Genomic DNA, 12,696 nt, shown 5'->3' with positions numbered 1-12,696 from the left:
TGTACTTCGTTCAGTTACGTATTGCTATCCTCCTCCCTCCTCCCATCATCCTCCCTCCTCCCATCCTCCTCCCTCCCTCCCATCATCCTCCCTCCTCCCATCATCCTCCCCTCACTCCATCATCCCTCCCTCCTCCTCCCATCATCCTCCCTCCCTTCCATCCAATCTCCTCCCTCCTCCTCCATGTCTCTGTCTTTCTCCATCCAATCTTGCATTGCTCCAGCCTAGCTGTCTGCCATGTGCTCCCGATGTCTCTTCCCTCCCCCCCACCCCTCACCCCACCCTCCTTCACCCCTCACCCTCCTCCACCCTCCTCACCCTCCTCCATCCCCCCACCCTCCTCCACCCCCTCACCCTCCTCCACCCCTCACCCTCCTCCCACCCCCACCCTCCTCCACCCCCACCCTCCTCCACCCTCACCCTCCTCCCACCCCTCACCCTCCTCCACCCCTCACCCTCCTCCACCCCTCACCCTCCTCCAACCCCCCACCCTCCCTCCCACCCCCACCCTCCCCTCCTCCACCCCTCACCCCCTCACCCTCCTCCACCCTCACCCTCCTCCACCCCCCACCCTCCTCCACCCTCACCCTCCTCCAACCCCCACCCTCACCCTCCTCCATCCCCCTCACCCTCCTCCACCCCTCACCCTCCTCCACCCCTCACCCTCCTCCTCCACCCTCACCCTCCTCCACCCTCCTCCACCCCTCACCCTCCTTCAGAGAGTCGGTGGTAAATCACTCCTGTGGATAGAAACCTCGTTGTGGATCCTGACTTCTCTGCAACTAAGTGAAACGTGATGTACTTTGTCCCTGGATGGAATCCAGAATATATTTCTCTAGATCATCAGACAAACCTTCACAACTAAAGTTGATAAGTGACATTTGTGCTGCATTTAGTCTCTTTTCTGTCAGCACGGAAGTTCCTGATAGACAGACATTGCTTTGCATTCTGTAAACACTCACCTTTTCTTGTTGCCTCATGCCCCCTAACTTCCTACTCTTTTACCCCTTGCCCTCTATCTCCCCCTGCAGGCCTGACGGCGTACTGTGGCGGCGCTCCCACGACGCCAGCGTCCTCCTCCACTGCGTCCTGTGGCCCATGGTGAGCCTGCTGGTGGGTACCCTCATCGTCCCTTCTCACCGTGTCTCGCAGCTGGCCGTGCGCTCGGCGCCATCCAAAGAGGAAGTGCTCGTACGAGCCGGCAGGCAACTCAGAGCAGAGCAAAAGACGCCGCCCAACACCAACACCGCCTCCTTCCGGACCCTGCCGATGTTCGCTGTCCCTGTCCGGCCAGAGAGCCGGGAACAGGAACACTAGATGGATGGATGGATGGATTGATTGATAGATTGATGACTGTGGTCTCAGTGGTGGTTGTTGTGTGATGAGGACCTCATAGAAGCGGGGAATGTTTGAACTTCCAATTATGACTGTTCTGAACACTCTCATTCCGCTGGACTGGACTCGAGGCTCATGCACCAGAAATGCTTGTCTGTCTTGTCTTGGTGTGTTTGTCTACTTATGTAAGAGCCATTTTGTCAGTTCAACTGTCAGCTGGTGAGGACCTTTTCTAATGCTATGTGTATTACAATGCGTTGATTATGTCTATGAATAAGCAAAAATCCCAAAAGGACAATGCCGCTTTCTGTCACTGGTCATGTTTTGGACAGGTCTGTGTTACGTGTTGAGCCTCTGTGTCTCTGTGCTGATTGTAAATGTGGTTCGCGTTTACTTCACTAGTCGAGCTCGGTCTCAAAGTTCAGAGTTCACTGACTTACAAACAGGACATGTCTGTTACCTTTGAACGCTCTTTAACTAGACTCTTCATTACAAACCCCTGGTCGTATGAAAGGAGAGATCGTGAGGGCGTCCCGGTCCAGGACCACCTGAGAAGAATCTTCAACACCAGTTACACAAAATGTCAGTGCTTTGTTCAGAGAGAATGCGGTGAAAGGAATTCTGGGAGACTCCTTCTAATCTCTGGGATGACAGAGCCAGAAGCAGACCTTGGTCTGATCAGCCCCAGCATGATGTACTGTCTTCTTCTCTAGGTGGTATTAGGAAGTGTTTAAATGTCTATCTCACTGTTACTGTTCTTTAACACCCCGGCCCACGATTTAAAGAAATCACAACAATGTGTTTATTACTTTTAAAGGCATATTACGGTTTGTTTTGATCCGGTTCCCCCTCTCTCTCCTCTCTGTACCACCTGCCGTTTACTAAACCTGTTTCTAACAAGGCTTCTTCAAGACATCTGTCCAACTACAGCCAACCCAACCGCCATGGACGGAATATGTCTGTTGTTCATTTTCAGTTGGTTGCCGCAGGACATGTTTGAACCTATTTGGTCTTCAATATGTAGACTGGGCCACGGATGGTTGGTCTGGGTTCAATATGTAGACTGGGCCACGGACAGTTGGTTTGGGTTCAATATGTAGACTGGGCCACGGACGGTTGGTCTGGGTTCAATATGTAGACTGGGCCACGGACGGTTGGTTTGGGTTCAATATGTAGACTGGGCCACGGACAGTTGGTTTGCGTTCAATATGTAGACTGGGCCACAGACAGTTGGTCTGGGTTCAATATGCAGACTGGGCCACGGACGGTTGGTCTGGGTTCAATATGTAGACTGGGCCACGGACGGTTGGTTTGGGTTCAATATGTAGACTGGGCCACGGACAGTTGGTTTGGGTTCAATATGTAGACTGGGCCACGGACGGTTGGTCTGGGTTCAATATGTAGACTGGGCCACGGACAGTTGGTTTGCGTTCAATATGTAGACTGGGCCACGGACAGTTGGTCTGGGTTCAATATGTAGACTGGGCCACGGACAGTTGGTCTGGGTTCAATATGTAGACTGGGCCACGGACAGTTGGTCTGGGTTCAATATGTAGACTGGGCCACAGACAGTTGGTCTGGGTTCAATATGCAGACTGGGCCACGGACAGTTGGTCTGGGTTCAATATGTAGACTGGGCCACGGACGGTTGGTCTGGGTTCAATATGTAGACTGGGCCACGGACGGTTGGTCTGGGTTCAATATGTAGACTGGGCCACGGACGGTTGGTCTGGGTTCAATATGTAGACTGGGCCACGGACGGTTGGTCTGGGTTCAATATGTAGACTGGGCCACAGACAGTTGGTCTGGGTTCAATATGCAGACTGGGCCACGGACAGTTGGTCTGGGTTCAATATGTAGACTGGGCCACGGACGGTTGGTCTGGGTTCAATATGTAGACTGGGCCACGGACAGTTGGTCTGGGTTCAATATGTAGACTGGGCCACGGACGGTTGGTCTGGGTTCAATATGTAGACTGGGCCACGGACAGTTGGTCTGGGTTCAATATGTAGACTGGGCCACAGACAGTTGGTCTGGGTTCAATATGCAGACTGGGCCACGGACAGTTGGTCTGGGTTCAATATGTAGACTGGGCCACGGACGGTTGGTCTGGGTTCAATATGTAGACTGGGCCACGGACGGTTGGTCTGGGTTCAATATGTAGACTGGGCCACAGACAGTTGGTCTGGGTTCAATATGTAGACTGGGCCACGGACGGTTGGTCTGGGTTCAATATGTAGACTGGGCCACGGACGGTTGGTCTGGGTTCAATATGTAGACTGGGCCACGGACGGTTGGTCTGGGTTCGGGACAAAACCTGGGATAGGTAGTTTGTCTGTGGTTGGATAGATGTGCAGATGCCTTGACTGTAGCAACTTCCTCTGCAGTCTGTCTTCTGTCTTACCTTCTGTCAGTTAGTGGTTTTAGTTTTTTTCACGATGCAAATTGAATGGGTTTTCTTACCACAGTAGCAGACTTTTTGCACCGTTTTGAATAGTTTGTCGTCCGCTTGTGTTACCGCTCTCCGATTGGTTTGAATAGTTTGTCGTCCGTTTGTGTTACCGCTCTCCGATTGGTTTGAATAGTTTGTCGTCCGTTTGTGTTACCGCTCTCCGATTGGTTTGAATAGTTTGTCGTCCGTTTGTGTTACCGCTCTCCGATTGGTTTGAATAGTTTGTCGTCCGCTTGTGTTACCGCTCTCCGATTGGTTTGAATAGTTTGTCGTCCGTTTGTGTTACCGCTCTCCGATTGGTTTGAATAGTTTGTCGTTCGTATGTGTTACCGCTCTCCGATTGGTTTGAATAGTTTGTCGTCCGTTTGTGTTACCGCTCTCCGATTGGTTTAAATAGTTTGTCGTCCGTTTGTGTTACCGCTCTCCGATTGGTTTGAATAGTTTGTCGTCTGTATGTGTTACTGCTCTCCGATTGGTTTAAATAGTTTGTCGTCCGTTTGTGTTACCGCTCTCCGATTGGTTTGAATAGTTTGTCGTCTGTATGTGTTACTGCTCTCCGATTGGTTTGAATAGTTTGTCGTCCGTTTGTGTTACTGCTCTCCGATTGGTTTGAATAGTTTGTCGTCCATTTGTGTTACCGCTCTCCGATTGGTTTGAATAGTTTGTCGTCTGTATGTGTTACTGCTCTCCGATTGGTTTGAATAGTTTGTCGTCCATTTGTGTTACCGCTCTCCGATTGGTTTGAATAGTTTGTCGTCTGTATGTGTTACTGCTCTCCGATTGGTTTGAATAGTTTGTCGTCCGTTTGTGTTACTGCTCTCCGATTGGTTTGAATAGTTTGTCGTCTGTATGTGTTACTGCTCTCCGATTGGTTTGAATAGTTTGTCGTCCGTTTGTGTTACTGCTCTCCGATTGGTTTGAATAGTTTGTCGTCTGTATGTGTTACTGCTCTCCGATTGGTTTGAATAGTTTGTCGTCCGTTTGTGTTACTGCTCTCCGATTGGTTTGAATAGTTTGTCGTCCGTTTGTGTTACTGCTCTCTGATTGGTTTGAACAGTTAGTACATCCAGTTAGTGTTTTCCATCCGATTGTATAAAAGAAGAATGTGATCTGACTACAAACCGTTACACCTACCTACCCTGCTCCAAGAAAAGGTTTGCTCTCGACTGCGTTAATCGGACGTACAGGAGTATTTACTTGTGCATTTTCTACAACAGAAGTAGCTAAGACATTGTTGTCCTTGGCTAAAAGAGGAATGCTATTTCATACATAAAGCCATATGCTGAACATGTGATTGCAGTTAGAGGCAGCTCAAGGGGAGGTTATGTCCTCTTACAATATGAGCTGTAACAGTAGTACTAAAGTTATATATTTTGTGTTGGAAAGAGAATGTTTTTTATAAAGCCAATCCATTTAAAATGTCTGCTGCATAATGATGAATAATAGTGCCTGATAGATATCTTTAATAAAATGAATAAGAGTTATTGTCTTCAAAATAGTTTATTACTGCACCATATTCTTCTTCTTTCGTTAATAAATCTTCTTCGGGATCGGTGTCCCTTCCACGGGACGATTGAGCTAACGTACTGTGTGCTAATGCAGTTAGCATGAGGTTGTAAGTAACAAGAACATTTCCCAGGACATAGACACATCTGATATGGGCAGAAAGCTTCTATTCTTGTTAATCTAACTGCACTGTCCAATGTATAGTAGCTATTACAGTGAAAGAATGCCATGCTATTGTTTGAGCAGAGTGCACAATTTTGAACATGAAAAGTTATTAATAAACAAATTAGGCGCATTTGGGCACTCTTGATACAACATTTTGAACAGAAATGCAATAGTTCATTGGATCAGTCTAAAACTCTGCACATACACTGCTGCCATCTAGTGGCCAAAATCTAAATTGCACCTGGGCTGGAATAATACATTATGACCTTTCTCTTGCATTTCAAAAATGATGGTACAAAAAAAAATACATAAGAATGGTTGTTTTTTTCTTTGTATTATCTTTTACCAGATCTAATGTGTTATATTCTCCTACATTCCTTTCACATTTCCACAAACCTTAAAGTGTTTCCTTTCAAATGCTACCAACAATATGCATATCCTTGCTTCAGGGCCAGAGCTACAGGAAGTTATATTTGGGTATGTCATTTTAGACTTGAAATAAAGGGGCGGATCCTGAAGAGGATCATTTCAACTGTAACATTAACTTTGTAACTGCACTGCAGTCTTTCAGAAAACCATTATAACTAACCAGTTTCACAGATTTACTGATGATTTGACCTGGTTACAGGTGAATGGCAGATGTTTGTGTTATGATCACGTCTCACCTGGTTACAGGTGAATGGCTGGTGTTTGTGTTATGATGATGTCTCACCTGGTTACAGGTGAATGACAGATGGTTGTGTTATGATGTTGTCTCACCTGGTTACAGGTGAATGACAGATGGTTGTGTTATGATGTTGTCTCACCTGGTTACAGGTGAATGACAGATGGTTGTGTTATGATGACGTCTCACCTGGTTACAGGTGAATGGCTGGTGTTTGTGTTATGATGGTGTCTCACCTGGTTACAGGTGAATGGCAGGTGTTTGTGTTATGATGGTGTCTCACCTGGTTACAGGTGAATGACAGATGTTTGTGTTATGATGGTGTCTCACCTGGTTACAGGTGAATGACAGGTGTTTGTGTTATGATGGCGTCTCACCTGGTTACAGGTGAATGGCTGGTGTTTGTGTTATGATGGTGTCTCACCTGGTTACAGGTGAATGGCAGGTGTTTGTGTTATGATGGTGTCTCACCTGGTTACAGGTGAATGGCAGGTGTTTGTGTTATGATGACGTCTCACCTGGTTACAGGTGAATGGCAGGTGTTTGTGTTATGATAGTGTCTCACCTGGTTACAAGTGAATGGCAGGTGTTTGTGTTATGATGGTGTCTCACCTGGTTACAGGTGAATGGCAGGTGTTTGTGTTATGATGGTGTCTCACCTGGTTACAGGTGAATGACAGGTGGTTGTGTTATGATGGCGTCTCACCTGGTTACAGGTGAATGGCAGGTGTTTGTGTTATGATGATGTCTCACCTGGTTACAGGTGAATGGCTGGTGTTTGTGTTATGATGGTGTCTCACCTGGTTACAGGTGAATGACAGGTGTTTGTGTTATGATGGTGTCTCACCTGGTTACAGGTGAATGGCAGGTGGTTGTGTTATGATGGCGTCTCACCTGGTTACAGGTGAATGACAGGTGTTTGTGTTATGATGGCGTCTCACCTGGTTACAGGTGAATGACAGGTGTTTGTGTTATGATGGTGTCTCACCTGGTTACAGGTGAATGGCTGGTGTTTGTGTTATGATGGTGTCTCACCTGGTTACAGGTGAATGACAGATGGTTGTGTTATGATGATGTCTCACCTGGTTACAGGTGAATGACAGGTGGTTGTGTTATGATGGTGTCTCACCTGGTTACAGGTGAATGGCTGGTGTTTGTGTTATGATGGTGTCTCACCTGGTTACAGGTGAATGGCTGGTGTTTGTGTTATGATGGTGTCTCACCTGGTTACAGGTGAATGGCTGGTGTTTGTATTATGATGGTGTCTCACCTAGTTACAGGTGAATGACAGGTGTTTGTGTTATGATGGTGACTCACCTGGTTACAGGTGAATGGCAGGTGGTTGTGTTATGATGGCGTCTCACCTGGTTACAGGTGAATGACAGGTGTTTGTGTTATGATGGTGTCTCACCTGGTTACAGGTGAATGGCTGGTGTTTGTGTTATGATGGTGTCTCACCTGGTTACAGGTGAATGGCAGGTGTTTGTGTTATGATGGTGTCTCACCTGGTTACAGGTGAATGACAGGTGGTTGTGTTATGATGGTGTCTCACCTGGTTACAGGTGAATGGCAGGTGTTTGTGTTATGATGGTGTCTCACCTGGTTACAGGTGAATGACAGGTGTTTGTGTTATGATGGTGACTCACCTGGTTACAGGTGAATGACAGATGGTTGTGTTATGATGGTGTCTCACCTGGTTACAGGTGAATGGCAGGTGTTTGTGTTATGATGGTGTCTCACCTGGTTACAGGTGAATGACAGATTGTTGTGTTATGATGGTGTCTCACCTGGTTACAGGTGAATGGCAGGTGTTTGTGTTATGATGGTGTCTCACCTGGTTACAGGTGAATGACAGGTGTTTGTGTTATGATGGTGTCTCACCTGGTTACAGGTGAATGGCTGGTGTTTGTGTTATGATGGTGTCTCACCTGGTTACAGGTGAATGGCTGGTGTTTGTGTTATGATGGCGTCTCACTCTCTACCTCATCAACCTTTTCCTCTTCTTATTGTTGTTAGTCTCCAGATAGGAGAGCAGCTGCCATTAATTATGCATGTATTTAATGGAGGTTACCATGACAGCCAAGCTTATCACAGAGAAAAGGATATTCGTTATTCTTAGAGGCTCTATGGCTGAGTCTCAAATGCCCCCCTATTCCCTATGGGCCCTGTTCAATAGTAGTGCACCCTATTCCCTATGGGCCCTGGTCAATAGTAGTGCACCCTATTCCCTATGGGCCCTGGTCAATAGTAGTGCACCCTATTCCCTATGGGCCCTGGTCAATAGTAGTGCACCCTATTCCCTATGGGCCCTGGTCAATAGTAGTGCACCTTATTCCCTATGGGCCCTGGTCAATAGTAGTGCACGCTATTCCCTATGGGCCCTGGTCAATAGTAGTGCACTATATGCGTCTGCTAAATGACTTAAATGTAATGTAAATGGAAGGGTTGCCATTTGGGAAGCACCCTACAGATGTAGGATCTTAATTTGATCACAATTTTGTTGCTGAGAATTGTCCTGCACAGCAGGAAATGCAAACTTAGTGCATTTTAGGTTTTAAAAGTATTCTAAAGTTTGTAATTTACACTTTTAAAAATGTCAGATTTGATTTGCCCCCAACAAAAAATATCAATGAATTATCCAATTATCCAAAAGTGTTCTCCTTTAAAGATGACTTCTGTCTACCATGTGTAGCTTTGCTAGACCTTACGCTGCTGCCCAATGAACTTCTGCACCCGGAACACAGCACCCGGTACACAGCACAGGTATACAGCACCCGGTACACAGCACAGGTATACAGCACCCGGTACACAGCACAGGTATACAGCACAGGTACACAGCACAGGTACACAGCACACGGTACACAGCAACGGTACACAGCACCCGGTACACAGCACCCGGTACACAGCAACCGGTACACAGCAACCGGTACACAGCACCCGGTACACAGCACTCGGTACACAGCACACGGTACACAGCACAGGTACACAGCACACGGTACACAGCACAGGTATACTGCACACGGTACACAGCACAGGTACACAGCACAGGTACACAGCACAGGTATACAGCACAGGTACACAGCACAGGTACACAGCACAGGTATACAGCACAGGTACACAGCACAGGTATACAGCACATGGTACACAGCACAGGTACACAGCACAGGTACACAGCACACGGTACACAGCACAGGTATACAGCACACGGTACACAGCACACGGTACACAGCACACGGTACACAGCACACGGTACACAGCACACGGTACACATCACAGGTATACAGCACAGGTATACAGCACAGGTACACAGCACACGGTACACAGCACAGGTATACAGCACACGGTACACAGCACAGGTATACAACACCACACGGTACACAGCACATGTACACAGCACACGGTACATAGCACAGGTACACAGCACAGGTACACAGCACAGGTACACAGCACACGGTACACAGCACAGGTATACAGCACACGGTACACAGCACAGGTACACAGCACAGGTACACAGCACAGGTATACAGCACAGGTACACAGCACACGGTACACAGCACAGGTACACAGCACACGGTACACAGCACAGGTATACAGCACAGGTACACAGCACAGGTACACAGCACAGGTATACAGCACAGGTACACAGCACAGGTACACAGCACAGGTATACAGCACAGGTACACAGCACAGGCACACAGCACAGGTACACAGCACAGGTACACAGCACAGGTACACAGCACAGGTATACAGCACAGGTACACAGCTTTTGGATCTTAATTTGAGACAGTTTGCTACAGCAGCAAAAGAATCCTGGAGCCACAGGAAATGTGAAGTCTCATTCATTATATTCCACATAATAATTCACATTTCCTGTCGCTGCAGGATTCATTTCCTGCTGTAGACAGAAGAACACACAAATGAAGAAAAGCTTAGATTGCTTCTAAATGTAAAATGTTTCCTTCTGTCTAGATATTTTATTTCTTCAGTCTTCAGGAGACGGAGGGATGGAGGGATCGATAAAAGGAAAACAATCAGACCTTTTAGAAGGGGGAATGAGAGCAGGACAGATCAAGTTTACAACTGAGGCTTGGTACCAGAGGTGTTTTTGATGAACTCTCTGCAGAGTGTTTTATTAGGCTGACCTTTATATCTCCCTGCCTTCCCCAACCACTAGACAAGTCAAGTGTTGTTCTCCAACTAGACAAGTCAAGTGTTGTTCTCCAACTAGACAAGTCAAGTGTTGTTCTCCAACCACTAGACAAGTCAAGTGTTGTTCTCCAACCACTAGACAAGTCAAGTGTTGTTCCCCAACCACTAGACAAGTCAAGTGTTGTTCTCCAACCACTAGACAAGTCAAGTGTTGTTCTCCAACCACTAGACAAGTCAAGTGTTGTTCTCCAACTAGACAAGTCAAGTGTTGTTCCCCAACCACTAGACAAGTCAAGTGTTGTTCCCCAACCACTAGACAAGTCAAGTGTTGTTCTCCAACTAGACAAGTCAAGTGTTGTTCTCCAACCACTAGACAAGTCAAGTGTTGTTCCCCAACTAGACAAGTCAAGTTCTCCAACTAGACAAGTTGTTCTCCAACCACTAGACAAGTCAAGTGTTGTTCCCCAACCACTAGACAAGTCAAGTGTTGTTCTCCAACCACTAGACAAGTCAAGTGTTGTTCCCCAACCACTAGACAAGTCAAGTGTTGTTCCCCAACCACTAGACAAGTCAAGTGTTGTTCTCCAACCACTAGACAAGTCAAGTGTTGTTCTCCAACCACTAGACAAGTCAAGTGTTGTTCCCAACCACTAGACAAGTCAAGTGTTGTTCTCCAACTAGACAAGTCAAGTGTTGTTCTCCAACCACTAGACAAGTCAAGTGTTGTTCCCCAACCACTAGACAAGTCAAGTGTTGTTCTCCAACTAGACAAGTCAAGTGTTGTTCTCCAACCACTAGACAAGTCAAGTGTTGTTCTCCAACCACTAGACAAGTCAAGTGTTGTTCTCCAACCACTAGACAAGTCAAGTGTTGTTCTCCAACTAGACAAGTCAAGTGTTGTTCTCCAACCACTAGACAAGTCAAGTGTTGTTCTCCAACTAGACAAGTCAAGTGTTGTTCTCCAACCACTAGACAAGTCAAGTGTTGTTCCCCAACCACTAGACAAGTCAAGTGTTGTTCTCCAACCACTAGACAAGTCAAGTGTTGTTCTCCAACCACTAGACAAGTCAAGTGTTGTTCTCCAACTAGACAAGTCAAGTGTTGTTCTCCAACTAGACAAGTCAAGTGTTGTTCTCCAACTAGACAAGTCAAGTGTTGTTCTCCAACTAGACAAGTCAAGTGTTGTTCTCCAACTAGACAAGTCAAGTGTTGTTCTCCAACTAGACAAGTCAAGTGTTGTTCTCCAACTAGACAAGTCAAGTGTTGTTCTCCAACTAGACAAGTCAAGTGTTGTTCTCCAACTAGACAAGTCAAGTGTTGTTCTCCAACTAGACAAGTCAAGTGTTGTTCTCCAACCACTAGACAAGTCAAGTGTTGTTCTCCAACTAGACAAGTCAAGTGTTGTTCTCCAACCACTAGACAAGTCAAGTGTTGTTCTCCAACCACTAGACAAGTCAAGTGTTGTTCTCCAACCACTAGACAAGTCAAGTGTTGTTCTCCAACTAGACAAGTCAAGTGTTGTTCTCCAACCACTAGTCAAGTGTTGTTCTCCAACCACTAGACAAGTCAAGTGTTGTTCTCCAACAACTAGACAAGTCAAGTGTTGTTCTCCAACAACTAGACAAGTCAAGTGTTGTTCTCCAACCACTAGACAAGTCAAGTGTTGTACTCCAACTAGACAAGTCATGTGTTGTTCTCCAACCACTAGACAAGTCAAGTGTTGTTCTCCAACCACTAGACAAGTCAAGTGTTGTTCTCCAACTACTAGACAAGTCAAGTGTTGTTCTCCAACCACTAGACAAGTCAAGTGTTGTTCTCCAACCACTAGACAAGTCAAGTGTTGTTCTCCAACCACTAGACAAGTCAAGTGTTGTTCTCCAACTACTAGACAAGTCAAGTGTTGTTCTCCAACCACTAGACAAGTCAAGTGTTGTCCATGAAAGCTCCAGAGAATGAGAAGAGAATTACCTTCAGAGAATGAGAAGAGAATTACCTTCAGAGAATGACCTTCAGAGAATGAGAAGAGAATGACCTTCAGAGAATGAGAAGAGAATGACCTTCAGAGAATGAGAAGAGAATGACCTTCAGAGAACGAGAAGAGAATTACCTTCAGAGAATGAGAAGAGAATGACGAGAAGAGAATTACCTTCAGAGAATTACCTTCAGAGAATGAGAAGAGAATTACCTTCAGATAATGAGAAGGTTAAAAGAAAGGACTCCCAGACAGACATTATATTTTATTAGACTCTGACCTTGAATCCTTACACATCTATTTAAATCCATGTAATTATCAAATTAATACCAAAGGTAAAGAGGACCTGTCAGGTAACCGTTTCAGTTTGTCAAAATATGGGAGTTCACACATTCAAATCTATAACCTTATTCCTCATTCCAACCTTTAAAACGCAGTGCCTCAATTCATCAA

General features: G+C 46.2%; 1 protein-coding gene across 1 annotated transcript; it reads right to left on the bottom strand.

The window, feature by feature from the left end:
• Window positions 1–8,826: 8,826 nt before the first annotated feature.
• LOC124029640 (keratin-associated protein 9-1-like) lies at window positions 8,827–12,431 on the bottom strand (the record flags this gene model as incomplete). Its single annotated transcript, XM_046341286.1, has 3 exons — window positions 8,827–9,932; window positions 12,240–12,303; window positions 12,418–12,431. Coding segments are annotated over 3 exons (1,184 nt in total), but the record flags the coding sequence as incomplete, so codon positions are not given.
• Between the last annotated feature and the right edge of the window lie 265 nt (window positions 12,432–12,696).

Source organism: Oncorhynchus gorbuscha, unplaced genomic scaffold (genome assembly GCF_021184085.1).
Source record: "Oncorhynchus gorbuscha isolate QuinsamMale2020 ecotype Even-year unplaced genomic scaffold, OgorEven_v1.0 Un_scaffold_7110, whole genome shotgun sequence".
Lineage (NCBI taxonomy): Eukaryota > Metazoa > Chordata > Actinopteri > Salmoniformes > Salmonidae > Oncorhynchus > Oncorhynchus gorbuscha.
Note: the sequence above shows the minus strand (reverse complement) of the source record. Positions and strands in the feature narration are given on the sequence as shown.